The sequence below is a fragment of the Thunnus albacares genome, chromosome 23, assembly GCF_914725855.1.
Source record: "Thunnus albacares chromosome 23, fThuAlb1.1, whole genome shotgun sequence".
Classification (NCBI taxonomy): Eukaryota; Metazoa; Chordata; class Actinopteri; order Scombriformes; family Scombridae; genus Thunnus; species Thunnus albacares.
This window is the reverse complement of record NC_058128.1, coordinates 19253881-19281660: the sequence shown is the minus strand read 5'-3', so window position 1 is coordinate 19281660 and position 27780 is coordinate 19253881. Positions and strand designations below refer to the sequence as shown.

Genomic DNA, 27780 nt, shown 5'->3' with positions numbered 1-27780 from the left:
TGCTGTGTCCTTACAGGTAAACAGACGTGTTTGATAAAGACTCTGTGAACACATGACTACTGATGTGCAACAGTCATAAAATCATAAATGTCTATTTACGGACAGTGCTGCAATGCAGTTACACAAGTATCTATGTAGGCTCTGGTAAATGTGTGTATTTTTCTATCTATATGGGTCAAAGAGTTAATATGTGGGTGTGTGTGTGTGTATGGTTGTACATGCATGTGTGTATATACTCTGTATGTTAACAGTACAAGAAGACAGGATTACTTTGAGCCCAAATGGGACATGGACACATGACAGGCTAATAAGGAAGAGCTAATCAGGTGGACAAGGACGAGCTGCTGAGTCATGATAAAACAGAACAAGACATGATGCCCGGTCACCTGCTGACGATGACTCAGTCAATAAAACAGTGTGTGTAGATGTTGACAAAAAAAATGTCACCCAATCTTTTTTGCTAATTGTAAAACACTGAGTTTTTGTAGACTTCACTGACCAACTGGGCCAGTCTCCATCACTCTTTGTATACCTTTAACCTGAGTGATTGAGAACGCAGACAATCCTTCGTCAGCGCAGCATTAGGAAGCTATTTGTGGAGCTGGTGGCTTAGCGCTGCCTGTTTACACCAATCCCACGTACCATTCATATGCCTGACACAGCAGCTCCTCTCTCCCACAGAGATTAAACACACACACACATGCACAAGTATATCCAGCAGTACCAATGCCAGGCCACATGCACTGGCCAATGTACTGTATTTTAGGCTGTCGTCACCAGCGCAACACATATTTAGACAGCTGAGTCACCAGTAGTTAGAGTTATGGCTCAGTTTTAATTAAGTTCCCGTTTCGTGGTGAAACTAGGGGAAGATAAAAGCAAGTAGAATAAAAAAACATCCTACAAAATACTGGATGACAGGGCGTGTAATGCAAAAATGCTGCATATTCACAGTAACACATTTACATAGGTAAAGAGGCCCAATGTGAGCAACAACATTGTGCATTATCATTAAGTTAAAATGCAAAGTAGGTTTCAGTGTTTCAGTGACGTTGTGAGCGCTGGAGAAAAGGGTAAACCTGCCAGAAGTCACATACACAAGTGTGTATCAGTGTGTGTTTGTGTGAGTGAGTATCAGTGAGGCGGAGCAATGAGTGGTGAACCTGACAGCAGTCACATAGCCACTCTGCCCACAGGATGAACAGTCTGAGCCAAGATACGCAGTCTGCCCATGATTCAGACTGGAGGAAATACCACATTCAACTGGCAAATGCAGAGTGTGTGTGTTTCTGTGTGTGTATATGTGAATGAGAGTATGAATGAGAGAGAGACATAGAAAGGATAGAAAATGACATACGACTGTATACAGGATCTAAAATGGTTAATGTTCAACTTATCTGAAGGCCAATTTATGTCAATAATGAATAAGCGTCGACATTAACTTAATTGCTGGCTGTATACTAGGTCTATAAACTATATTCTTGTGACACTTTTTAGTAGTTTCAAAAGGTATGTACCGGTATGTAAGTATGTTGACAGTGTACTGTTTTGGTAGTTAATGTACAAAAACAGATAACAATTATCAGTGTAACAGCAACTTTGGAAAACCACTGAAAACATCAAAAAACTACTAAAATGCTTTTTTAATTTTGGCCGAATGATACCATATGAAATTTCAGTTGGTCACCAAAATCATAGTTATCATCTTTCGAGGGCTATGAATCACCAGGGAATTTGCAAATATACTAATATACTATTAAAAGTTTTGCAAACTCACTACATTAAATGATTTTTTGCTGATTTTTTCTGGAGCAAGCTCAGGAGCTGTTGAGCCAAAAATGTTCACCACTTTGGAAAAATATTTCCAAAGCAGGAAGCAATAAAAGTATCAGGTCATTTACTTGAGGGGAGTGAGGGAAATTTTGAAAAACATTTTCATATTTGAATATCAAGGGTAAATTGAATTAATCTGCTTCATCTTTATATACAAATGAGCTGTAAAGGAGGCCAGTGTGCCTCATAAACACACAAGCTAAGTTGCACAAACGATAAAACAGAAATGCATACAAACATTGGCTTTTAATATTTTAATAGTACTCAAACTTTTTTAATTTTCACCCTGAAAACTCAATGCAAAACCAGAACTTGTTCATTCATTCATTCATGTGGTTTGGTTGCCACAACAACAGAGTCACTACTGCTGTGTTACCTGTCATTGTGAAACCTGGTACAGACGTGTATCTGGATAGACTGAACATTTTCCCCTCTAGCACCTGTAATGTTAACTAAAAGATTCAGACAGCCATTCTGGAGTTTTGTTGAAAATCAATTAAGGCAAATTTTGTGTGACATGGTTTGTAAAAGGCTATGCAATCATACAGCCAAGTTCAAGAATTTGTACTTCACTGTGCACAAAATGTCAAAACATTTGTCAAAGTAATAAGTCTAACTGTCTACAACAATGCTAGCAGCCCTATGAGACTGAAATTTCATGGTAAACCAACAGTTGTCCAGACATTTCATTTAAAACCACAAATGTCAACCTCATGTTGGCACCAGAGAAAAAAGTCATGGAATCACCAGAGTCATTAGGATTCATATGTACAATATTTTGTGCCAATCCATCAAGGAGATGTAAACATATTTTGCTGGATAAGTGAAAAGTCAGGGGAACCCATACGTAGCCTATCTTAATTTATCAAATGGGCCATGTACTGTATATCTTTACCAAATGTCGAGGAATTTCACTAAAAAACAAAAATGTCAACCTTATGGTGGCGATAAAGGAAAAGTCAGTGGACTTCATCCTCTGAGGACAATGAATTTCACAGAAGTCCACCCAGCAGTTGTTGAGATTTTCCCGTCTGGACCAAAATGGTGAAGCGACTGACAGACCGAGTTATCAACAGTTAATATTTTACCAGTGCTCTTTTTAAAAATCTGCCATAGAGCATTAATTTATCACCATTATACTTCTGAGTACAATTACCTCCTTGTGTGCTCAATTTTGTTGGAGAGAGGGATGTTTTGTTATCCACTCTGATGTCATTTCACAGCAACATGTTGAATGCACCCAGTCACAATTATCCTGATGAGCAACATGCGACAGTCTGTGTGACTCATGAATCCTGTGAATGGGCATCACACATTATGTGTGCTTCAGATCGGCTCCATAAAAGGACACAAGGAAAGCCTGTTGGCGGAATAGTAATGTTGGATTTGGTCCAATGAAAACAGAAGGTAAAATGCATATTTGTAGTGAATTTATTGGTCCAGCAGATGCAAAATCAACTATACAACATACTGTCCTCTCATGCATAGTCCTCAGGTTTTAAGAAGGTGCCTCTCGCTCCAAGCAGTCATCCAAAAACTACATAAAAATAAATAAAGAATATAATAAAACAGTTTTTACAAAAAACAAATTTCAAGTATCTCAAGCAAACATGTTAAAAGATTTACTGAGAGACAGGAGCAGCAGCTTCTTTCTCAAAAGATTATGCTTTCCATTCAGTCCCGACACATTAGTACAAAAACACTTATTACACACACGTTCATTAAAAGACTCCCAAGAGAGTTCCAAGTCATCTCCCATCCATCTCCAGTTATACTGTATGTACACTAACATTTACAAAGATATTATTAACAGCACGCTTTGTTGTAAGAAAAATATAGGTGCTTACATTTGTGCGCAGCAGACAATGACAGCAAAAGGAAATAAAAAGAAAATAAACTTTCCCATCAGTGAACAGAACTCTGTTTAAATGATCTGCATGTTCTGTAGCATTGAAACTAAACACAATGAAAAATAAATATTACATGAAAAGTAAAATATTGAAATGATATGTGAAGTAATTAGGTGAAATGTGGTGCCTCTCCTCCAGCGATTAAGTCCACAGAAATAGCAAGAGAAGCGGCGTTGGGCTTGCAAAACAAGCACTACAGGCACTCTACGGCAAAAATCACCTCCGTTACAGTGAAGTCATGAAAATTAAAAAGTTAAAGTGACACATAAACCAAAAAAAATAATAATAAAAATGTATCCCCACTGTGCAAAATAATCTCTTATTTTGTCGCATCCGCATACAAAAGAGTCAATTAAATTACAACGTTCTGCCTTCACACACATTTTAGAAAAAAGTGCACGTGAAAAACGCCAGTGCTTCCAAAGAAGTGCCAAAGAGTTTACAATGTAAACTAAATACCATCCCATCATCTCGTTAAAGCAACCATAATTACATGGTTGAAAAAGGAAGAGCTAAAAGTTCTATTTGGGTGTGGTCTCTCCAAAAAAAAAAGCTTAACCAGAAGAAACTGGTAATCCAGAGAACTGACTGAGCTGTGAAATATAACAGGAATGACTTTAGATTCGAAAGAGTCACAGTTTTCCTCTGAATCTGAATGAAAGAACGAATTATACACAAGAGGTTTTCTAAAGTTTCCTTGAAAACACAGATTCATCAGTCTCAGAGGGACAATGGGAGGGGGAATTTACGAGTTTGGCTTTGAAATGAAATCGACCTTGAACATAAATATCTCACAAAATAGCTGATAGGACAGCAATTACATAACCATGGCCTGTTTTGAAGGATTAAAGGTACAGTAACTTGCATCCGTAGCGGACAAAATGATACAAGATTCATTCCATTAGACTTTACAGGCCGAGAAATATTGAAAAAAAAAATTCTCAATTTTGCGTTTCCTTGTTGTTTGAAGTTTTTTTCAGCGAATCTTTGTCAGTGATCCACTTTCTGGCCTCTTGAGTCACATGACCAAACGGTGCAATTTCATTGGCAGGACTGCAGGACGTCATGGCGGCCAGATGAGTTCCTCTTCAGGTTCTGCAAACACACAAAGACATGCACCAAAAATGTTAACACTTAATTCTGTATTAAACTATAAAACACGTCACATATGGCTGCCAGGACGTCAGCAACAACACAACTGACTCTTGCATAAACGTCCCCTGGCCAAATGATACTTTCTCATTTAGTGTAATCCCTAAACCACAAGTTACATCACCTGTGTTTCCTTGGGCCCTGGTTTGCTTTGATATTTTTAGAGGGCGTGAAAACTAGCGCTGAGTTCAGGAGTGTGTGAACAGGTTGCTGCAGCTGAATGAGCCGCCACCCAGTTAATCCTCAAGTGATTATGAATGAAGCTGACAAGATTCTCACACATCCAGTGGCGTTATCCACACTTTTCCACTGCGCCAGCAAAACTAGCGCCGACATGTCGCTTCCCCTCACACAGTCAATGGAGTTTCATGACTTTGTAGGTTCATTTATCGTACACACTCAAGCACTATTTGATTTTCTATGGTTATATCTGGAGGACACCCAGCTTTACTTAAACGGACAATATTAAACTGGCAATAAACACAACCAAATTAACAATGACAAGTCATTTCTGATCTACAAATGGCTTTCATTGTGGATCCAATACGCTGCCATGTTGGACGTCCCTGGGTAATAACAGCTAGCAGCTCTTCGAAAACTTTAAATTTAAACATGCCTGTCTCTTTTGGACAGATAAATAATGATATAACTGTTTTTAATATAGTGTGTGAATCAATTTGTTAGCTGTGCTAAAAGCTGTGTTAGCTTGTTAGCAAGAAAACAAGCTAACACACCTAGCACAAAACTAATGCAACTAGTGGAAGCTAGCATTAGCATGCTACATTTGTGTCTTTGCTAAATGAGCCTGTTTGCATGTTAGTGAATCGCCCTAAGTTCCTCAATAACTCACATTATTTGGGAGTACAAACTTCTTAAGAGTTATTTGTGCCACAGCAACTTGGTTTAGTCTGGTTGGCAGATATTTAGAATATATTTGAATCAAATGTTGGGAGAGCTACAAAGCAACAGCAAAGCCTCTACAGTGTGTTTACCTTTGAAAGACTAAGAGAGAAACCACTTTCAGATAATGGAGGCTGGTTCGTCTTTAAGCAGGACAAGACAGGCCAAAAATAAACCAAACACAAAGACAAGAACAGGACAGTCAGCATGAATCAGCGTACAATAGTAGTAGCATTGTAGTGACAACAGCAGACAGGAATCACAGGAATGTAAACTGGGAAGAGAAGAGCTTCCCAGGAGCAAATATGAATGCCTGTCTTTTTTTCCCTCACTGCCAGGAAACAGTGCTGCTACTCTTCAGTATGAGACATCATTTCCTATTAGTTAAGTCTAGAACACATTCACTGTAAAACAGTGTCCTAATAAGAACATACTGTCACAAAATGTTTTAGTTTACTGAAATATGTTGCATTTATCATGATAAATACTGATAAATGTGATGAATAGAGCTAATACAAGGTACATAAATGTACCTACTAAAGGTAAAATATGTAAATTTGCCAATATTTGTATAAACTTTTTTGCTTTTCTCACTTACATATTAGTGGGGGAAAGAAACATCAGCAGTGAACACCATGCAAATGAAGATGCAGCAACAGGAAGAGGATGAGATAAAAAAAGAGTGACACAGCCACAGATACTGAACAGAGTGAATACTTACAGGCAAACTTTGCCCAGCCAGTGCTGTAAGGTGCAGAGCAGGAGAAGGCAGCAGAGAAAAAGAAGATGGGAAACAAGTGAGTGAACATACGTGCAGACACTAAAGAAGCCGTCAAAAAGGAAACAGATGGAGGAAATGTTTTAGCCTGTTTGTTTTATTTTGTCCCATGATGTCATAAATGTTGCTCAAGATAGTTCTGTACAGAAACAATAGCTTCTTATCAAATCTTCCCTGAAAATATACCAATTTGGCATGAAATATCAGCCTCTTGTGATGTGAAGTCTAAATTTTTGGGTACTGGCCTTAAAAAACCCACTGTATCCTAGTAACGCAGTGCTTGAAAATGTAAAAAAGTATGTTTTTGTGCATGTTTATGATGAACCCACCTGTCCGGCCAGGGCGAGAGGGAGGTGTGAGGGGCTGCACAGGGCCAGGGAAGCAACAGAAGGGGGCAGCTCTTGAATCGGAGCCTCGTCCAGGTCATCGATGCGAGGTTTCTTGATGTTTGACTCGGGGCTGGTCAGAGGAGTCACGCTGTTCCTCCTGATCAAGGTGCCAGGACCCCTCTTCACCTCCTGCAGGGGTGACAAAGATAACACTTTATCATCATACTAGACTTAAAACTCTGATAAAAGAAATCAAGCACTGCAGGGGAGCATTATGGGGAATGTTTTTTTGTAAGAACAGATTAAATGTGCAGTGTGAGAAATGTATCAGGATATCCAGTTCCTTTACTGTTAATAAACACTAGGATCTGAATGTTATACAGGATGTGACTTCACTTCCGTAGTTCCCAGTATTCAGTGAATCATGTATTACCTCTGGTCTGTCTCTGTGGGTGTTCACAGCTTCCACATTCAGAGAGATGGACTCCACTTTGCACCCATAGGCCACAGGGGTGAGCTTCAACACTGTATGGAGCGGACACTTCAGATAGGGCATCTCATCTGCAAACAGCAAATCACACAAAAACATGTTGGATGCCACCAAACACAGAATGACTGTCTAAATCAGAGGGCTTAATGGGAGTTGTAGTACTCACCTGCGCTCTTATCCAGGAAGTAGGCCAGCAGGCAGCGCATGACGGCCTGGTGGCAGATAACCAAGACATTCTCCTGCCTCTCCAGCTCCATGATGACTGACTCCAATCGCTGGACCAGGTCCTGGTAGGACTGCAACCAGGAAGGTGTGATTTTTTTATTAGTAAGTTGGTTTGAAACCACATCAGGAATCCTACTCCTCTGTATTTTGGGATTGTGAAGGTGTTCAATGGCTGTATACCTCTCCAGCAGGGTAGCGGTAGTAGTATTTATCTTCATCTCTCAGTGCAAACTCCTCTGGGAATTTCTCCTTCACCTCGTCGTACGTCATCTCCTCACACATTCCCTAAAAACAACACACCAAGTGTATAATATTTCAGTTCGGCAAAAACAAAAAGAGTTATATGGTGTAAGAGTTTATGTTAGAGTGACACTCACTGCGTCTATCTCGTTGAGAGCCTTCCACTGTTCGTAAGGGACTCCCAGATGCTCGGCGGTCTGGATGCTGCGACACAGCTGGCTAGTCCAAACCTTCAGATCCTTCAGCTGCTGCTCCTCTACAAACCGAGCCAAGGCAGCTGAAAACTACAGAGAGGGAACAGTATTCAAAACCTGACGTTTATCAATTCATCATCTACTCTCATCTACGCTCCTCTCTGCTACTGTTCCTACCTGTTTGCCGTGCGGCGAGAGGCCGGCGTCACCGCCCAGCCGTCCCTCCAGGTTGTCCGTGCTCTCTCCATGCCGACACAGGTAGATGGTTCGGGGCTGGACGTGGATGTTCATCAGGTAGTAGACAATCTTACTCTGGATGTGATCTTGGATCCGGTTGACGAGGAAGCGGCGACCAACGTCTATCACTTTGATGAAGGACAGATCCCTGGAGAAAGAGAGTGAACAGGACGGGATGAGCCACTATTTTGTATTAGTTTGTACTGGACATGGCAGAATCAGTGCCGATGATTTACCTGTCATGCTGGTCAGGGTCCAGAGGTTGGTAGCTGGCTTTGTAACATTCAATTCTCCTCTGGAAATCCAACATGGCATCAGTCTTGTTGCAGTCCCGGTAGTCTGGACAGGACACCTTCACTTCCTGCACAAGGAGGAAGATTGTCAGACGGCAAATAACACGCCTGAAGCCAGAGAGTTTTAATATTTTTCATGTTTTTTTGCACAGCACCGGGACGCATCATCTGTGACATCATCATTGTGACTTACCATGATGTTTGATGCGATGACACTGGGATCATCACAGACAGACTCGATGAAGAAGACCTGGGTAGAGAAAGGAGACATTGTTGAAAGCTGCTGCACTGGCGGTAATGTCATACCTCAGGTCACCATAGTAACACTGACCTTGAAGGCGTTCTCGCTGCCAAACTTGAGGATCATCTCTCGCCTTTCCCTTGTCGTGTTTGTGGCATCGAAGACCTGAAAAAAAGATGAAGTGTCTTTGTAAGACGATGGGATGCAAAGAATATTGATTTGCACATCACTTGAGGACAGAATGTTATAAAACGGGTGATGCACGACAAGAAACTCACCGCTACTTGGCCTCCTTCATCCTTTAAATAGGACTTGACATCCCTCAAAGCTGCTAAGGCACATTGCCTGAAGAACAAAGACAGTGGAGATGTTAATTTTGCTTTTTATGGTCCAAAAAAAACCCAACACAAATACAGTAGATTACTCTCATTGTGCGTGTGTGTGTGTGTGTGCGTGCGGGACTTACTGCCTGATTTTCACGGCACACTCATTATCAGGCTTGAAGAAGTCATAGGAGCTGTAATTCTTAACCGCCTCCCTGCGGTACTCTCCCACATTGAAGACTGCAAAAGACACGCACACACAGGAAGAGGCAACAAGCATGAACATGATATCCTGAAGGTGAAAACACGAGTTTATATTGCCACGCAAAACACAATGAAAGAACAAGGAGTGTCATTGTGTAATTGATAAGCTGCAGAACAAACTGAGCAAGTGTTAAAATATGTGTGTGTGTGTGTGTGTGTGTGAGTGGTGTGTACCTTTGGTGGGCATGCCAATCCAGTTGAGGTAGCGTGTAAGTTTCCTGGACATGTACGTCTTGCCCCGAGCCGGCAGGCCAACCATCACAATGACCGTGGGGGGGTTGGCGAAGTGTGGGGCGCCAGCCGCTGCGGAGAGGGATGGCAAGGGAAGGGAATTGTCATGACAACAGGCCTGTTTACAAAAAAACACACTGAGAGGATCAGAGGCCAGAATGAACATCTTGTGCGCTGCCTGCAACCTGAGTCCACTACAACCAGCAGCCAGAGCGCTGGCACCGATAACGACTGGTCACCAAGAGCTGCAACCTGACTGAATTTATTTATTAAAATCATCTCTGCACATATAATCTCATTTCTCCCCACGCTGACTCAGCGAGTCAGCGAGCACGTGGCTCGTGACTTTTATTTCCACCTCGCTGCACATCTGACTCACTTTTGCAAGCTTCAATATGACGGGGCTTCCACCAGCTGGGATGAGTTGTTTTCACTTGCTCAGATATACTATAACCTGACCCGAGGCCCATGGGAGATTTGATATCATAGATATGTCACTGCAGGCTGCTCCGTGTTGCCCTGGAATCCCACAGTGAGTGGGTGTGCAGGAGGATTTGACTCTACATGAAAAATATGCTCTGCAGGGAAGTGAAATGGTGACTAAATTGCTGCATACTGAAGCATAACTTTGATTTCTTATTGGCACTTTTAACGTCAAATTTCTCCAAACTTTTGGACCAGGTGAGCAGACTCCTCGTTCCTCTCCATCACTGCAGTTGCAAGCATCAGCGGTGATCACGCACTAATCTTGTTTCCACAACACAGGAGCCACGATGCTTCAACGGAAAAATGGATCAAGCTCTTACGTGGACATTCAGACATCTGGTACCTCTCTCCTCTCCTCCATCCCCTTCATCTCATCTACCGCATCCCTCAGGCCATAATTCGCTAAATTCTTTAGCTTTCCTCCTTATGAAAAACACAAATTATACAGTCAAACTCTGAATTTTGAATCAGACCTGAAACCATCACTGGGTTCAGAATCTGCCTTGTCTTCACAAAAGCTGTTTCATGAGGGAGAAGCAGCCCTCCAGCACAGATAGCTTTCTTCTTTCCTCATTGATCAGTAAACCAAAGTCGCCCATCAATAATCAATGAGCAGCAGCAGAGGTGACCACAGTGAATCCAGGTCAACAGAAATCTCATCAGTCATGAAAAATAAATTCCTGCCTTCCTGATCATCTAAAGGCAGAACAGACCCCTGGTCTCTTTTATAAAACGCCTAAAAACCTTTTTATTCAAGAAGGCTTTTAATCTTAAATCTTATTATCATGATTTAATAATTAACACTGTACACTTTGAGTTTCACTATGAATGAAAAGTGCAGTAGAAATTAAATGTATTATTTCTCTCAGGAATGGGGCTAAAAGAAGCAGCAGCATTGGTTTAAATTTGCAGAGATTTGATCTTTGTGCGTTTATAAAAACTATCCAATAAAGCAGAAATAGAAGAGAATGGAGCTCAGTCACAGTTTAGGAATAAAATGTGATGATGAGTTGCTTCAAAAGCTGTTAAATGCTTGTTTTTCCTCATCAATAATCTCTTCCCTGTCTTTTATTTGGTATAAAGCCAGAAACGAGGCCTCAGCAGCAGCAGCAGCAGGGTCGCACCATGCACAGGCGCTGCCGGCTGACCAATCAGAAAACGGTGCGCTTTCAGCTGCATCACGCACAGGTTGCGGGGCACTGTGGTAACCATGGAGACCAGAGCTTCGTCATGCCCCAGTTGGAGGGTCGTTACGTGCTGTGCGTGCTGATGAAGACCACTGATCTATCGATAAGTGAGGATGTGAAAGTAGACTATGCGTAGCTCTCCGGGGATTTTTTATTTAAAAAAAAAAAGTGAAGTGAAAAGATTAAAAAGCGCCTTTGAACTCCACAGAAACACTAATAAGTCTCCACGTGGTTGTATCAGACTACAATAAACATTTTCTTCATGTTGTGTGTTGCATGTTTTAATGTTGTAGCACTTTCAGATTCACTATGAATGAAAAGTTGGGTACAAATTAAATTTATTGTTATTAAAATTATTAATTATGTAGAAATACAGCGATAGTCTGTCACATACAAACTTATACTTCAGGAAAACTAGTATTAGATTAAATTATATTATCTATTCCACATAGAAATATATAAAAATATTATTAGTATTTACCTCTCCGGGGGGCCGGCTTGTCATCCTTAGTGGGAACCCAGATCTTTTGGATCCTGTTCTGGGTCAGCTCTCTGGGCATTCCTTAAAGACTAAAGAACCGTACAGGACACGGGAACCGAGTCGCTTAGATCCCGGGGAGGTGAAAAAAAACACCACGTCAAAAAAAGAGCCGGTGGCTGTTCGAGCAGGAGCCTCGTCCGTTCAGGCGGAGTGAACCGGGCTGCTCACAATTGTGGACAGAGCGCGCTGAGCCGGGTTTATCTGCCGGTCTGCTGCGCACACCAGCTATTTAACCCCACCCGACCGGGAAACAACGTGACTGTGGTGACGACACACATACACACACACACACACACACACACACACTTACACACACACACATAGGCAGCCACAGCGCCTCTCTGTGGTATTTATTGTTAGGATGATAATTTTAATTTCTATGATTAGGCTATATATTAGTATTTAGTGCCTATAGGTCATTTACTTTTTCAAATGAATCACCTCATTGTGTTCATCAAATCTGTATGATTAGTAGCAGTAATGTATAGGCTATTTCGTCTATATTTAAAATATTTAAAATTGGTTCATTTTCAAACATTTCGTGGCCATGTGTTGTTTGTTTTTATTGTTTTAAGGCTGGCAGTGGTAGCAATAGTCATATTGTTGTATTTAGTGTGTTTTCTACATTGGAAATGTTTCCATTAAAGTTATTAGCAGTTGAAGAGAAATGGTGGTTGTGTTTATTAATATTAATAAATACTATTTTAGAATAATAGTAATCATTATTTTTATGACATGAAAAGATAAATTATTGCTTCAAACCAGAGCTGTTTTTTTTATATGATGTAGTTACATTTTATTCTAATTTCAACACATTGCTCAACATACAGTTGTGAGTGTGAGATGAAACCTGGAGGAAAAATGCGGAACTTCACATCAACTCACTCTGCTTCCTCATCTTGGATTGTCCCATTGAGTCATATTTAAACATAAGCCGATTTTGTATAAACTTACAAGACCACCGCATAGACTAGACATGTTCTCATTTAAGTGTACTGAAGACTCTTAAAGGGAAATGTTGAGGCAGAACCTCTCCATGATGAATATATTAAAAGAGGCTCAGCAGAAGATAATAAATGGCCTATATAGTCCAGTGTTTGGTGTTAGTACTGTCTGTAAAATGAAAAGCATCTGGACAGAGACTAAATATAACAGCTCACTGTGTTTCTGCTGGTTTGCAATTTCAACCTGAGCCTCATGAAGAGTTAAGATGCATAAACAGACCATCTGATCCATTACTCTTCGATATTTTTCAAACACAATCTAAAATATCAAACATTAAAAAGCTGTATGAAGGTCACAGAATCCTAACGGAAGAAATTTGTTATTTGCTAGTGACTTAAAGTTTATCTATGATGCTCATTACTGACTTTATCATGACCTCATTCAAAGTTTGTCCTTTTAATTTTTGTTCTATGAATCAAAAAGTGCTGTATGTGAAAAGATTTATTCATTAAACAATAAGGGACTTCCATGCTTTTATGTTTACAGGAGTAATATATTTCCCACAGTGAAAGGCCTTTATGTTTGGCTTTACTATAAAAAATATTTAATACTTTAGCTTCCTCAACTTTTTACAGTGCACTGAAATTCCTCCCTTGCCTCAGTTCGGACTTACTTGCAAACTCCCTGAACTCTCTCCAACCTTTACGAAAAACCTTTATGAAATTCAAACTGATTTCCTGTTACTACCTCATAGAGTTTGTCATTCAGAGTAAAAACCTCCCTCTTGTCGACCACCTGAAGATAGTTCAAAGTTTTAACTGGAGTGAAAAGAAACTTGAACTTGTACAATCAAGGTCAGGTTATGATCTTTCCACCTGAAGGATTCAGACGTGTCACAGTCCGAATTCTGAGCTGAGAAACTGAAGTTGTGAAACCAGACGTGGCCTGTATGTGTTGTTTGCCCTGATAGTAAAACACTTTTAAACTTTACCTTAGATAAAGCTGATTGAAACCCACATGCAGTTTCTGGGTCTTTAGAGGATGCAATTACCACATTCCTTCAACTTAAAGTGCAAATTCAACTAAGATTTTTAAAATTCTGTTTTTACCTCTTACTGTTTTCTGATTTTTATTCTGTCTAACAAATGCTGAGACTTGGACAGTGATTTACTGTGGATAATATTTCGTCTCAGGAGGATAAACTGCTTGTCTGTCATGGCCAATGTTTCCCTAAAAATAGATGTTAATCTAAACGGAGCTGTGCTGGTTGAGTTTAAGGTAATTAAAATAATATTTGTGAGGACAACACTTGATTAAGCCTTGAGTCTGTAATGACATTTACTTTGATTGACATCTTTCTGGACACTTACTAAGGCTTCTGGTTTGTAAGTGAGGTTTAGAGTAGAATCCAAGGGGATCAGACTATTGTAAAAATTATGGACTATTATTATACCAGTACATACTTGCACAATGGACAACACAATACAGCGATACAGGATTGCAAGATTTACTCTGTGGTCTCTGGAACATCCAGTAAATGTCATTAAATGGAACAAATCTGCTGTGACTTTTAAACAAAACGAATTGCACGGATTGTTTCCAACGCGTCATCTTCAAATATTCACCCAGATCTCCTTTGTACTTTGGTGTAATTGTACAAATTTTCACCATGAAGGGAGATTCATGGGGGAAATTAGAGAGAATATATACTTTGTCTTCTTTCATTTTCAATTTTCATCGTGAGAAGAGGCGGCAGGGAGAGACTGTGATGGACCAGGGTCAAATATAATATAATAATATAATGTTTCATTCCTTTTTTATGTCAACCTACTGGTTGTTTAAAATGCCTTCAATTTAGTTTACAACAGTGTGTCTAGGATGATTTAAAACAATAAACGACGGAGAAAGGTTTGTCTTCCTTCCAAACATGGACTGCACAGTAACCAGAGAGATTTCAGGGTGTTGCATCAATTCAAAATGAATCATTGAATTCATTTATTCATTGTTATCTGTGTTGCATGCTGCAGCTTTTTTCAAAACGTGTAAGACCTCAGGAGAAACTGGACAACATATCCAGGTCAACCTACACACCTCTATGAACATACGGTGACCCTCACAGACACTTTAAACCACACGTATTGTGACCTCTCGACCTCGTCAAACCGGCTGGTATGTGGGGCAGGGTTAAATAGGCTGCCAACAGCCAATCACATCGCTCTGGTGTGCTGTGCACGTTCAGAACATGCTTTCACCATCGGTCTCCTGCCTGGTTCCCTACATATGTAAACATACACTGTTGCTACAGGCCTGAATGGAGCCTGCTCTTACTGAAACCCTTGCAGTGAACATCCAGGCAGCAAAGAGGATAAATCTGTCTGTACGTTTTAGTTTGTTACTCTCATATCTTCAAATTAAATGTATTTTTAATTTTGCTCTTATCCTGTCAGACTAGTACTAGATTAAATACTCTTCTGAGCTGGTCAAACATCTGTTTTTACCAGCTTCTGCCCATTGGCTCATATTTCCTTGACCTTTGACCCTAGTAGACCTGCAGCATGAATGATGGAATGAAATCACACAAATGGGTCTCTCTACTGTTTTCCATTTCTCCACCCAACCTGTTTCTCGATCAGAATTAAGCCTGCTCCGGTGGGATCCCTCCTGACGTTTTTCACTGGAACCTCTGGGGGCCCTGAGGCGCACTTACATAAGTTCTGAATGAGGCTGGGGCTGCTTTCACTGTCCCAGTCCCCTTCCCATAATCCATCAGGGCTAAGTTAAGACTCTCAGGCCCTGGAGACCAGTTAACACTACTGTGGAACTGGCGTTATGTCAGACGAAATTCAGAGGGAAACTAGGCTTCTTGGATAGTGCAAGCTGCTCTATAACAGGATGTGCTGAAGTACGGAGTTTAATTTATTGTTTTGCGAGAATGTGTTTATACCAGGATGGAATATACATCACTTTGAAACTGAAAACAACCGCAGCCTAGTCAGCATGACTAGGCTGATTTCTAAAAATGGATTTCAAAGAATCATTTGCTATACGGACTTAATGTTCAACTCAGATAACAAACAAATAACTTATATTTGCATGGCAAAACGATACATGTATGAATACAACAGTCGACTAGACATAGTTTATACCCTTTATTTTTTCTTGACACAAAGGTATTTTTCATCACAGGAAGAAAAAAAACATAACCGACAAGGTGGACTTACTACATTCACACTTCACTGCTGTTCAGGAAATATAAAAAAAAGGTTTATGTACAAGTGGAGAGATCATCTGTGTTCATAGTGTCAGTTGGTGCTGCACATCAGACCTGCTCGCCAAGGTCCAAAACCCGAAATTTGTCTAGATTGTAGAAACAGGCCTTGACGACTCGCCCGCCGAAATAACGTCCGTTCAGATCCACCACAGCTGCAGAGGAGAGAGGAGGTTATGGTCAGACTGTATGCAATTAAACCCCATAAAGCCTTCTTTCACATACTCTGGCTTGTGTTTGCAGCATGCAAAGAGACATTTGTGATAAAGGTCTGTGACTGCAACCAGACAATCTCTGTGATCAGCTGGTGGTTTCTTCAGTTTCCCCAGAATGCCTTTTAACAAGCTCCTGTGAAGGGGCTTTCACATGCATGTTCACAGGAGGGTGTAAGTAAACTGAGAAAAGGTCGCTATATTTTTTGAACGATGTTGTGTCTATCACTGGAGCTGAGAATCTAACCTGCCTGTATCTACTATGCATTTCCTGTTACTGTGGGTGTAGAGACTGGTTTCTATATGACTCTTCAACAATACAGTTCTTAATGATTTGTATGATAAATAAAAGGGGCACAAAACAACAGCTCCACAAAGACACTTCCTCTCTTTGGTTAGTTGACGTCAGAAACACTGACAGTTGATTCATAGGCTAACTCTTTACTGTTCTTTCAATTTCATTCTTTAACACAGCACTAAAATTGATTGTTGATTGTTTTGCTGTTGATATTTTCCCCTCCGAAGCAGTGAGGACATGTCTCACGTTGTGCAAAGAAATGCTTTGATTTGTGTGGAACAAACTGTTGTGAAAAGATGATAAGTGATGCTAACAGTTCGCCCCCAAGTGCCGGCGATAAAAGCCCTCGGAAAGAAAAACAACATTGCTTTGGCTCTCTTGCTTGGACCTTCAGAGCTGTTTACACCTTCACAACTGTTTACACCTTCTGAGGCAAAATATAGATGCTGTCTTGAAATCCGACTCCTCACACACACACACCGAGGTAACGTCCCTTTAAAAAGGAGATACACAGTGCTAATTCTGTTCTGACCTTATCAACGAACACTGCGATGTTTGTGTGTGTACGCCCCGATCCAGTAATGGGTCCCATCCTTTTTCCACGAAGGACACTTGATCGCTGCAGTCAGCACGTTTCCTGCCTCGTCACAGTACTTTTTATTCAAAAACTCCACAGTGTGCCGACACTAAACGTACAAAACACAACGTGTGTGTGTACTTTACATTGTAGTGATTAGACTGTGTGAGCCTAACGTGACACTGTGATACCATTTAGCTGTAAAACTTATCAGATTTCCAACATGTGTTATTGTACTGTATTGGTAATGGAGACAGTATGATATATTTTTTTCAGAGTTTTAGGAGCAGCACAAAACAAAACGCTTTCCTTCCTGGCAGTGATAACATGTTTCGGCATCATCATCTATAGAAAAAGATGATGCGGTGTGATAATTATAATCTAATTCCGTATCGTTCTTTGAGCGTCTGTCCTGCTTTCTGAGAGCTGTGATGTAAGCGCGGTTCTGACGGGGGGCCGCAGGGAGACGGTTGGGTTGCTGGGCCGCGTGTGATGTAACACCGCAGGGAGCCCAGTCTCACCTTGTTTCTGATCTGGGCCGACGCAATTAGAATGGGACACACTTTCACCCACATTAATAGAGCAGTTATACAATGGTAGGGAGAAAGTGATGCAATTACATGAAGTTGACCTCCCATCAACAGCTGCTTACATATGCAGACGCAGAGCCAAGACTAACATTTTTTGAGGCGACGTGACTTGACGCGGGTGTTCTTAAAAGTTCTATGTGTCAAATGACTGTGTCGCTTGTTTCTTCTGATGTGTTTAGGCTTTAAAAAATATCAAATGAGTTCATCTATAAGCCTCATTCAGGGTTGTGGTCATAAGACAACAAGTAAACACTGACCTTTGATGGCTGACTCCACCCTCTCGAACTCCAGAAATATCCTGACAGCTTCGTCGTCCAGCACGTCTGCAATCTGAGAAGCAAAGTGTGTTTGTGTGATTTGTTTCTGTTTGATCCATAAATGACTTCATCTGATCAAACCTCGTCATACGCTCCTCTCACCTCAAAAATGACACATTTAACCACTTTGCCGTATTTCTCGCACTCTTCTTTCGTCTCTCCCTCCAGGTCTTCGTCCACTTCTCCTCGGCCCACCATGTTCTACCAAACAAAGACACGTGTGAGGCCTTCTTTCACACTGATACTATTATATGACAGCGTTAATTTGATCAGTTCATTATGTACGGGTCTAATGCACTGAAAATGCCTTGACTTTCCTTCACAAGTTCTTGTATTGTTTCTGTTTTCTGACTAGAAGACATAAATGATCAAAAAACAACAGAAAGAACTCATTTGAGATTAGTTCAACTCACGCTAGGTTATTATCATTTCCGGTATCAGATCACACTACGTGATAAGTTTTTCACCATTTTTCCTGTGTTGAAACATCAAATGTGAACTGTGTGGTCACTTTTGTTGAATAATTAGAAAACGGACATCAAGAGGACTAATATTTCATGTTATTCAGTGATACTGATCCGATCAAGAAAGCTGCATTTCAATTTTTCCTTCCAGAAAACTGTTTTGCAGATGTGGTTAGCATAACAGCCTAAACTATTTTGCATTTGTTTATTTGTTTATTTCACAGAAGTTCAGAATTGTCCAGACATACCCTCAGCAGGACCACTTTGGTTGGGTTTTTGAGGATCTCTGTGAGCGGGTTCGCCTCTGACTTTTTGGAAGAGTCCGCTGGTTGGACGGAAACAGAGTTAAAGGTTATGTGTGGGTTTTTTTTTGTTTTTTTTTCCTCTGAAAAGTATATTTACTAGCTGCTGTTGAGCTGGATGAAGTAACTGGAGCAGGTTTAACAATAAGTTTTATCATATCATGTTGTATTGCTCAAGGCAAAGAGCTGGATTCAATACACACGATAACTCAAACTATTCAGCCCATCTTTTGTTCAAAAGCTGTAGAAAAATGCTATGAGAGCTGAGTGATATCTACTTTTTCTGTCACGTCTGGCTGGCTTTTATTTTCATATCTTAAGGTCAGAAACTCTAAGTGGGTCACCTGGGTGAAATACAATTATTAGTATTCCTGAAAAACTGAGCAGCAGAGGGATAAATGCCTCACTGAAGTGAACACTAGAGACATACTGTATGTGTGTGTGTGTGTATATATGTATATATATATATATATATATATATATATATATGAGAGACACATGTACACACGCAGTGCATATTACATCTTAACTTATCAGCTCGTCCCTCCAGTCACTCAGACACTAAGACACTGGTCCCTAAACTGGGGATCAGCGAACATAAAGTGTCCGCTCCAATTACAGAACACTGTGAGAAGGTATAAAGTGACTGTATTCTCATCTAAACTCTCATCCTGTACTGTGCAGAGCTGATAACAAGGCTTCCTGCTGATTGGTTGTAAAGCCTTTCAAAAAAAAAAATCAACTCAACAACTAAACCGAAGCAGCGATGGAACTGGTGTTCAGCCGTGACATCTAGTGGCCAAAAGCAACTGAAAAACAAGTGGACTCACTGTTTTCAGGTTAAAATCACTCCACTAAGCCACTTCATCTCTAGTTTATGTGCACTTAGACATTTCACCTCTGTGCTCACAGTGATTGCAGCTCGTAAACAGCCTTTTCTCATGTGACTGATGACACCGATAGGTTAAAAGAATTGGGGGAAAAAAAGGCTAAATGCAGAAGTAAAACTTTCAGTAGATGCAGGCAAGTCTGAATCAGAAGCAGAGCTGTTAAGAGAGTTAAAGTAAGTTTGGGCTGAGAGCAAACAGCTTGCCTTAGATCTAAAAACCACTTCCTGCGGAAACTGTAGACAGAACATTTCAAAAATGAGCGCAGGTTGCAGCACTGGCAGAGATGTTGCATAGAAAACAAGTTAGGTGTGGCCGTTACTAATACACATCAAGCAGAAAAACTCTCCTCACAAATGAAGGTTTGGGTGGAAGCATCTCATTTTGAAACAGACATAATGCATTGCTGCTCTCAATATGGTAAATGAGTATGGCAATAGATAAAAACATACAGTGGGGTCCAAAAGTCTGAGACCACATTGAAAATCTTATATTAAACCTGGAATAATCAGAAAGTTTGAGGATTCAGAAACATGTAAAAACACAATGAGTTATGACATTCTGCGCTATTTCTATTTCTATTTGTGGCGCTGACCAACTTAACTCCTTTGTAGAAAAGGTCAGATGTGTTCAGATGACACTCAGGTAGATTTGATCTACTCATCAGAGGCTCTTTCACCAAACTCAACTTGCAGCCAGTTCATATTTATAAATATGGCTGTGCTTTAAGTTTACTAAGTAGCATTGTGATTATGGGAAACTCTGGGGCTGTTTTGCTTACTCTGGAGTTGGATATCTACACCAAAGTGACTTCACCCTGAGCAAGAAGAGAAGTACTTCCCCATTCTTCAGAGACATGCTGGAGCCTCTGGTTTGCATATTTGTGAAGAAAGATTCATACTGCGGCAGGACAATGACACCAAATACACCTCAAAGCTCTGCAAGAACTACTTGAAGACCAAAGAGTCCCGACTGTCACGGACTTTCCTCCACAGTCACTTGACCTCAACCTCCCTGAACATTTATGGATGGGCACAGAGGGGTACTAAGATACTAAGATATTATCATTTGTAATGAAAAAAATAGTGTTACATTCAAAACAAATGCAAAATAGAATTATCTTGATCTCAGACTTATGGACCCCACTATTCAGAGATAAAACACATGCAAACAAACACACACACACACATAGTAATTGATATGTATGACATCACAATATGTGTATGGGAGAAAGAAAATGGGAGTGGAGGCCAACCTGCAGAGCCTCCGCCTGAAGTCTCAGCAGCACCTGACTGGCTGGACCCTGCTGCTCAGTCACACACACACAAACACAAACACAGCCGCACACACACACACACACACACATAAACAAAATGAAAAAATACAAAGATGTGCACACAAAGTCACATAAAAAAAACACCTCACAGATGCTAAAATGACACTGTTGGGATGTCAGTGACAGGCGTAGAGTGCAAATAACACGTGAAAAGATCGACACTTCTGTTGCAACGAGGTGACGTCATAAGCGCCGGAGACGATACGAGCTAAGGTCCGTTGCCATGCAGCTGACAGAGAAATGACATCAAATCAAGCAGAGTGAAAAGGCGAAAAAAAATGGGTGAAGAAATACAGAGTGCAGCATATCAAGCGGTGATCGTGAGAAGAAAACTGTAACAGCAAAACAAAAAACAAAAAAAGAAAGAAAAAGGCGCACAAAGGGTGTACTTACGTTTTTCTGCGGCGTCGCCTATGATGATCTTTCCGCCTCTCTTGCTGGTCTTCTCCACCGACAGCGCCGTGCTGAGGCCTTGCTCGTGCTTCCCCAGGCCCTGGCCTTCTTTAAAGCCGTACTTCTGCATGATTTTATGGGCCACTGTTCCTCTGCGGGGGAACGGGAGAAAGGGAGAAAAAAGGTTTTGGATTTAAAGTTTGTCCGCACTGTAATTTACTTCACATTAGATTTCTGTGTTTCGGTATTTCCTTTCGTCACGACACTATTACGCAGTGCGTAAGTGCGTCATGTGCGTCGCACTCACCCCATGTTGGCCAGGAAGGAGCTGGTTGGTCCGGGCGGTGAGCGTGGCCGGTCTGAGTCTTCATACATAGGCGGAGGGATGGCAGCCTTTGAGCCTCTGGCAGGGCGACCTTCATCCTCGTAGGGGTATGAAACGGAGCCTGTTGCAGAAACACACAACCACTAGTGACGTGTAGTGCTGCACTGAGGATTGGAAATATTTTAGAATAATAATTCATGTTAATAATAATTAGAATATTTTGTAGGTGATTTTATTTGTTCAACTTCATAGTCTGAGAATGATTTTAGGCATAGTAGCAAGAATTTAAGCTGACATGGTTTTTCTTTCATTTCTGCTACTGTAACATCACAGCAGCTTTGGAAAACTTAACTTCCTCAATTAAAATACAAAAATGAAGAAAATGCCTGAAGAAGGTTTTGACTGAAGAAGACTGCCTTCGTTTTTTCCATCCTTGGGACTCTGCACTGAAGTTCACACAGCGTTTATGTAAACAATGTCGCCCTCTACTGGACAAACTCACTGCTAATTAATCAAATGATTAAAATCACTCGACAGAGACTGGTGTTTATATATCTCCCTTTTTTCACTCATTCAGAAGATGCACAATGTAATACATGTTACAAGCCTTTATTACCATCTAACATAACAATGTGCCTTCCTGTCATTTCACACAGGATTACCGTGAAGTCTGTTTTTGGCCTTAAACGAGCTTTTTTCTGATATTACTGTGTATTTATTCCATTGATGTATAAACTCAATAGAATACTGTTTCACCTGAGAGACCGTCTCACTTACCGTCTCTGTCCACAAGTGATGAAGGAGGAGCGATGGCTGCTCCGCCCATACCTGAGAAAGAGAGAAACAGAAACACACAAACAAAAGCCACCATGTGATAAAAGCAAAATTCCACACAGTCATACAATTCAGTGACTCTTAAGTATTAATATAGTTTCTGTTTTCCTTTAAGTCACAGTCAATATGAGACTCTTGCAGTTGAACATTCTCTAAACAAAGCAGAAATTCCAAAAAAAAAATGGTTTCACTTCCTAAAAGTGTTTCATGATCGGTCATTTGAGGACATCTTGGTTTTAAAATTAGATGATGATAAACACTAGCCTTCAGACTGTAACATGAGTTTCTATTATTTGACTGAGATACATTTTTTAATGATCTGTTTTGACTTTGAGATTAATTTCATTTGTTAATCAGTATCAAAACATTCCAGTTACAGGCACTCCACATGTAATAATGACATAACTTTAACCCAAGCCATGTCAAACACTCACTTCGTTTCCTCCGCTCTTTCTCGTACTCCTCATCCTCATCTGAGTCGCCCTCTGCTGCCGGGAACCGAGAGAAACCGCTTGGAGCTCCGCCGTCGTGCCTGTCTTTCCTTTTCCTGCAACAAACAGAGACCGAGATTTAAACAGGAGTCCTGTGTTTCACCAAAAATTCAGTACGACTCTCTAGTTTCCTACAGTTTACTGTCACGTGACAAGTGACTAATCCTTGAGAACTTTTCTGGGTTTGGACCCACATTGCGGCTGCAAACTTGTACAGATGCATCATGTCTTGATATCACAACAGAATAAGACCACACTGCACCAAAGATGACGTAACTGCATCAAATAACGCTCCGTATCATTCTGCTGCATACAAATATTAGAAGAAAAACCCTGACATGTTGCAATTATTTCGTTCACCTAATTTATAGTTATTAGTGCTATTCCTATTTGCTATTTTTCTATGAAGGCCTAAACGCACTGGGAGCCATAACTGACGCACGTCAATTGATGCTCCTATGGCGCACTGCAAGCATTCATTAAATCCAACCGCTAGTTGGATTTAATGAATGAATGAAAAGGAGAAATGCAGAGGAGGAAAATGAAACTGAAACTAAGAGCATCTGTGTCCACAGTAAATCATTTGTTGACTGTTTGATGGTTATTTACTTGAGCGTTAAAACGTGACTGAAATAATCAGAATATAACTTTTTATTTCTGTCATTCAGAGGTTTTGTTCTCACTACCGCTCGCTCTGCTTGCTCGACCACCGCCTCTCTCTCTCTCTCTCTCTCTCTCTCTCTCTCTCTCTCTCTCTCTGTCTCTCTCTCTGTCTCTCTCTCTGTCTCTCTCAGCTGACTTGCACTTCCTCTCTCTCTTTTTCGGCTGCAGAGAAAACAGCTTTGGGCGCTGGGTCCTCATTTGGCGCTCCGAAATTCGAAACAAGGTCGGAGTAGGTGCGTCAAGGCAGTTTGACGTGCGTCGTAACGCTTCTAGTGCGTGTTCGTCCATTGAACGCAATGGGTGTAATTCAAAACACGCGTGTCAGACGCTTCCAGTGCGTTTAGGCCTTTAAACTTATAAATTCTCTCTTGCTGAATTTTCATTTGCTTTGTGAGCAGAGTAAATGAGTACGGCTGTACTTTTCTCTCTCCTCGATCTCCTTCTGCCGCTCCTGCTCCCTCTGCCGCTGTCGCTCCTCTCTGTGTCGTTTCACCACCTTCTCATAGTCATTGGGGAACATCGGGTCATACTCGTCTGCTAGCGGGATTAGCACATCTCCAGATGAGAAACCACTGGGCACTGCGTCCTGAAGGAACCACAGACACACAGGAAGTCCAAAATATGAGAGTCCACAACCTCACGCACTGCTCTGTATCATATTATGAACAATATGTTAGCCAAGATCCAGTTGAATCAAGTCAAAAACAACAACAACAAAAACAAAAACAGGCCACTTGAAACAATCTAAGCATTTAATAAACTTAAAACACCTCGATTTCATTAACTCTGATGACCAGGTTCACTGAATAAGACAGACCTTGAGTCCAGCAGCAGCATGTGGAGGAGTGTCTGTGATCTGTCTCTCATCACTGGAGCCTCCTCTCTTTAGATCAATGACAGGAGCCAAGACAGTGGTCTGCTTCATCCGCTGAGTCTATACACACACACAGAGACAGTCAATGTTACCGTCATCACTCATCAGCCCTAAATATCTCGTAAAGCTCTGAATATAGCACAGGTAGTTATCGTCGGGTCGTGTGTTGCGTTTACTGCCCTGGAAAAGGAATAAATCTTTGGGTTATTAGCACAACGTCGCCTCTCTGTTGTCTCAGTCTTATTTATAGGCTTGGGCAGTATCAAGGTATACCAGGGTATTTAGAAATCCTGAAGGTATGATTGTCAATACCATCAAAAATACAGATGCTCCTCTTTCTATTAAATGGAGATGCTGTATTGAGGTGATGTATTATAGTGCACAGCACGCACCACCAGAGGTCAGTCTTTACTGGTGGAACAAGCAGCTGAGCTGAGAAAGATGGTAACTGTGAGTGGTGGGGATAATGCTGCAGGACTAGTAATAAAGACAAATGCGTCTTCACCAGTTTGGGAGTATTTTGGGTTTAGTCCCGATGAGAAAGGCTAGCCAAAAGCAGTTTCTTAGCCACATGATTTTATTCAACTGCCAGTCTGCCACCACCACCCCGCACATCATCTCTGTTCAGCTCACCGATGTGTCTGTATGCGCATATTAGATAAACAGCATTGTAGGCTAGACAATGTCATACATGCCACAATGACTTCTATCACCAGTAGCTCAGCTTTTATGGGTTTTTTGTTTGTTTTTTTTTTACACAAAAACCGTCATATACTGTATACACAGATGAAATGTCAAGAAGATATGAAGGTATGAAAAGATAGATACCATCCAAGCCTTCTTACTAACGCTGCCAGCAGATCTATGAGAGGCACAACCTGAGGCTACAGTTAGCAGTGTTGTGATATTTATACTTGGTGGCATTTCTTTTCTGTGAAACTAATGTACTGTTAATAAACATTGTATATTATCTGACTATTTCCTTCTCTTTTAAATATTTCTTTCTTTCTTCTTCAGTCACAGATACCATGATATGTATCGTAGATTCTTTCTTTTCTTAGTAATATATCATGTATCACAGAATGTCCTTTATTGTGATATATTGTTGACGCGGGAAAAATATTGTGATAGTATCGTATTGTGAGTTCATCTGTGATTCCCACCCCTTCTCTACTCTGGTCATGCATTCACATATTTACCCAATCTAGTGCATGCTGTAACACTTGTTTCATGTGCCTACCTTGGCCTGGGTCAGAGCCGCCTTCTTCACCTTCAGCTGGGACTGCAGCAGCTTGAAGTTCTTGGACCAGCCTTCCGTCTTAGTGTCACTGGCAGCCACGCCGAGGTCATCATACAGCGACATAGCTGCCTGTCAGAGCCTCTGTTACCTGCAAACAGGCAAGTTTCCTTTAATTTCAGTTCTGCAATACTACGAGGTGGGAACCGAATTGCAAAAGCTAGGTTACCTCATTTTTTTAGGGTTTATTCATTAAATGCAACGACATGCCCAAATCATTTGTTACTTACATACCTGTATGTAAGTAAGTAACTTAATACCAAGCAGGCCAGGAGAAACTGGTGTTTCGGTTTAACGAGTGACCGTGTTAACTGGTGACTTTCAGCCGAACGAGACCGTGGTTGCCGTGCAGCTGTCGCAAAGCCTGGAAGCCTGAAATTATCTTAAATTGAATGTTCAACGCAGTATATATATAGATATGTCTAGTCCTTTTTTTCCTACAATATGTACATCAAACGGTGTCGCCAACAAGAAGCATTAACATTTATTGAAGTTACTTTTAATGTGGAGAAAATATAGACTAGCAGAGCAGCTAGCGAATACTGAGGAACTTGCAATTACACATGTTAATTGGTTGAATATGGGCCACTTGCCGATTGAAGATGACTGCATAATGTCTCAAGATAGGCTATAGCTGCACTGCCAACTTACAGGCTACGGTTTATTTCACACATTATAAGAAACGTTACGAGAAGTGAACGCGTCTTGGTTTAACTTACGTAAATGTTTAGCGTAGATATTAAATACAGACGAGTATGTAAATTTGATGAAAGTAAAATAATTACAGGCTTTTAAGAGGACATGTACGTGTTCTGTTCGTGTTTTCAACAGCCACAGTCGCCAGTTAAGTCACCAGTTAACAAGGTAACTCGTTAAACCCAAACACCGGCTACTAGCTGACATTAGCTAATGCTAACATAGCTACTTAACTGAATGCTCCTGAACGAATTATGTTAGTAATAAACATTAGAGCATTTTAGCCTGTTTTCAACCTAACTTACCAGTGTTACAGATATCTGGACATTAACTAAATACAAGAGTCTATCATATAAAAAGGTTTAACAGCACATTTGATGCGGCTCCTTGCTGTCGGTGGCGGAAAGCAGCGGCACAACAACAAAACTATCTAACCCGACCTAGAGCGACAGTCAACGACACTTAACGACATTTTATGCTCTTACGCCACCTAGCGGTCGGCTGACTTCATCTTGGTTGCTACAGCGTAGAATATGTACTATGGATGTTTAAGAAGAGCTCTTACAATACATCCATGATATGTACTCGTCTCCTTGGTACATCGTAAAAATACGCGATAAATACTTTTGTTGTGCTGCGACACATGCATGAATAATAATTAAGTATAAAAATAAGGCAATCTGTCAACTTTTTTCAACAAGACATCATAAGTACACCCTCTGTCGGCTCATATTGGTCCATATTTGTTGGAGATATTTGGTAGTAAGTTTGTTTTGTTTTGTTTTTGATACCCTTGAAATTCACAAGTTTTATCCAACTAGTCATTATTTGCAGGAACTCAAGAAAGACATTGTTGTACCTTTTCTCCAGTATCTGAATGTACTCACAAAAAAGCTGTTAAGACGTATAACCACAAGCTGTAAGCACTGTAAGCAAGATATTTCCTTAAAGATCCTTTAAGTATATAAAATACGTTCACTAATAATATGTGTCTGATATGGTTTTTCTACAAAAAAGTACAGTTATATTGTTTAAATCCTTAAAATAACATCTCCTCCTTCTCCCTCATTAAACATTCCAGAAACTACAAATGTGCAAATATTGTTCATTTCAAAAGTTTTCCTGTTGGGCACCAGATGGCTCCCACTTCACTGTTA

The 27780-nt window shown here is 40.7% G+C and overlaps 2 protein-coding genes across 6 annotated transcripts; both read right to left on the bottom strand.

Moving 5' to 3' along the window:
- Positions 1–3249: 3249 nt before the first annotated feature.
- Positions 3250–12190, bottom strand: pfkfb3 (6-phosphofructo-2-kinase/fructose-2,6-biphosphatase 3). Of its 4 annotated transcripts, XM_044343459.1 has the most exons (16): positions 11795–12190; positions 9584–9712; positions 9289–9385; positions 9101–9167; positions 8913–8987; positions 8775–8831; positions 8525–8649; positions 8229–8436; positions 7995–8141; positions 7798–7902; positions 7559–7688; positions 7336–7463; positions 6903–7091; positions 6517–6539; positions 5888–5938; positions 3250–4838 (listed from the first exon to the last, which is right to left on the bottom strand). In XM_044343459.1, exons 1-16 carry the CDS (start codon positions 11871–11873, stop codon positions 4832–4834), a joined length of 1617 nt encoding a protein of 538 aa, XP_044199394.1. In that variant the 5' UTR covers positions 11874–12190; the 3' UTR covers positions 3250–4831. The 4 variants fall into 4 exon arrangements, with proteins under 4 accessions (XP_044199394.1, XP_044199396.1, XP_044199395.1 ...); XM_044343461.1 differs by lacking the exon at positions 5888–5938 and having other exon boundaries at positions 11795–12088; XM_044343460.1 differs by lacking the exons at positions 5888–5938; positions 6517–6539 and having other exon boundaries at positions 11795–12087.
- A 3743-nt stretch (positions 12191–15933) lies between these two features.
- rbm17 (RNA binding motif protein 17) lies at positions 15934–27067 on the bottom strand. 2 transcript variants are annotated; one of them, XM_044342643.1, is made up of 13 exons: positions 26929–27067; positions 25871–26018; positions 24574–24690; positions 24176–24342; positions 23037–23149; positions 22546–22596; positions 21751–21889; positions 21444–21595; positions 20970–21020; positions 18774–18850; positions 18164–18262; positions 18002–18074; positions 15934–16222 (listed from the first exon to the last, which is right to left on the bottom strand). In XM_044342643.1, the coding sequence occupies exons 2-13, from the start codon at positions 25991–25993 to the stop codon at positions 16119–16121; spliced, it is 1266 nt and encodes a 421-aa protein (XP_044198578.1). In that variant the 5' UTR covers positions 25994–26018; positions 26929–27067; the 3' UTR covers positions 15934–16118. The 2 variants fall into 2 exon arrangements, with proteins under 2 accessions (XP_044198578.1, XP_044198579.1); XM_044342644.1 differs by lacking the exon at positions 20970–21020.
- Positions 27068–27780: the final 713 nt, after the last annotated feature.

Excerpts from the sequence above, each read along its gene's own strand:
- pfkfb3 (XM_044343459.1), bottom strand. The coding sequence starts at position 11,873 with ATGCCCAGAGAGCTGACCCAGAACAGGATCCAAAAGATCTGGGTTCCC. Across the intron at positions 8,988-9,100 it reads ATGAAGGAGGCCAAGTAGCG|GTCTTCGATGCCACAAACAC; the intron begins GTGAGTTTCTTG and ends TCTTTTTTTCAG. Across the intron at positions 8,832-8,912 it reads GCAGCGAGAACGCCTTCAAG|GTCTTCTTCATCGAGTCTGT; the intron begins GTCAGTGTTACT and ends TTCTCTACCCAG.
- rbm17 (XM_044342643.1), bottom strand. The coding sequence starts at position 25,993 with ATGTCGCTGTATGATGACCTCGGCGTGGCTGCCAGTGACACTAAGACG. Across the intron at positions 18,851-20,969 it reads TTCAGGCGGAGGCTCTGCAG|CGGACTCTTCCAAAAAGTCA; the intron begins GTTGGCCTCCAC and ends CCGTCCAACCAG. Across the intron at positions 16,223-18,001 it reads GGTGGAGTCAGCCATCAAAG|CTGTGGTGGATCTGAACGGA; the intron begins GTCAGTGTTTAC and ends TCTCCTCTGCAG.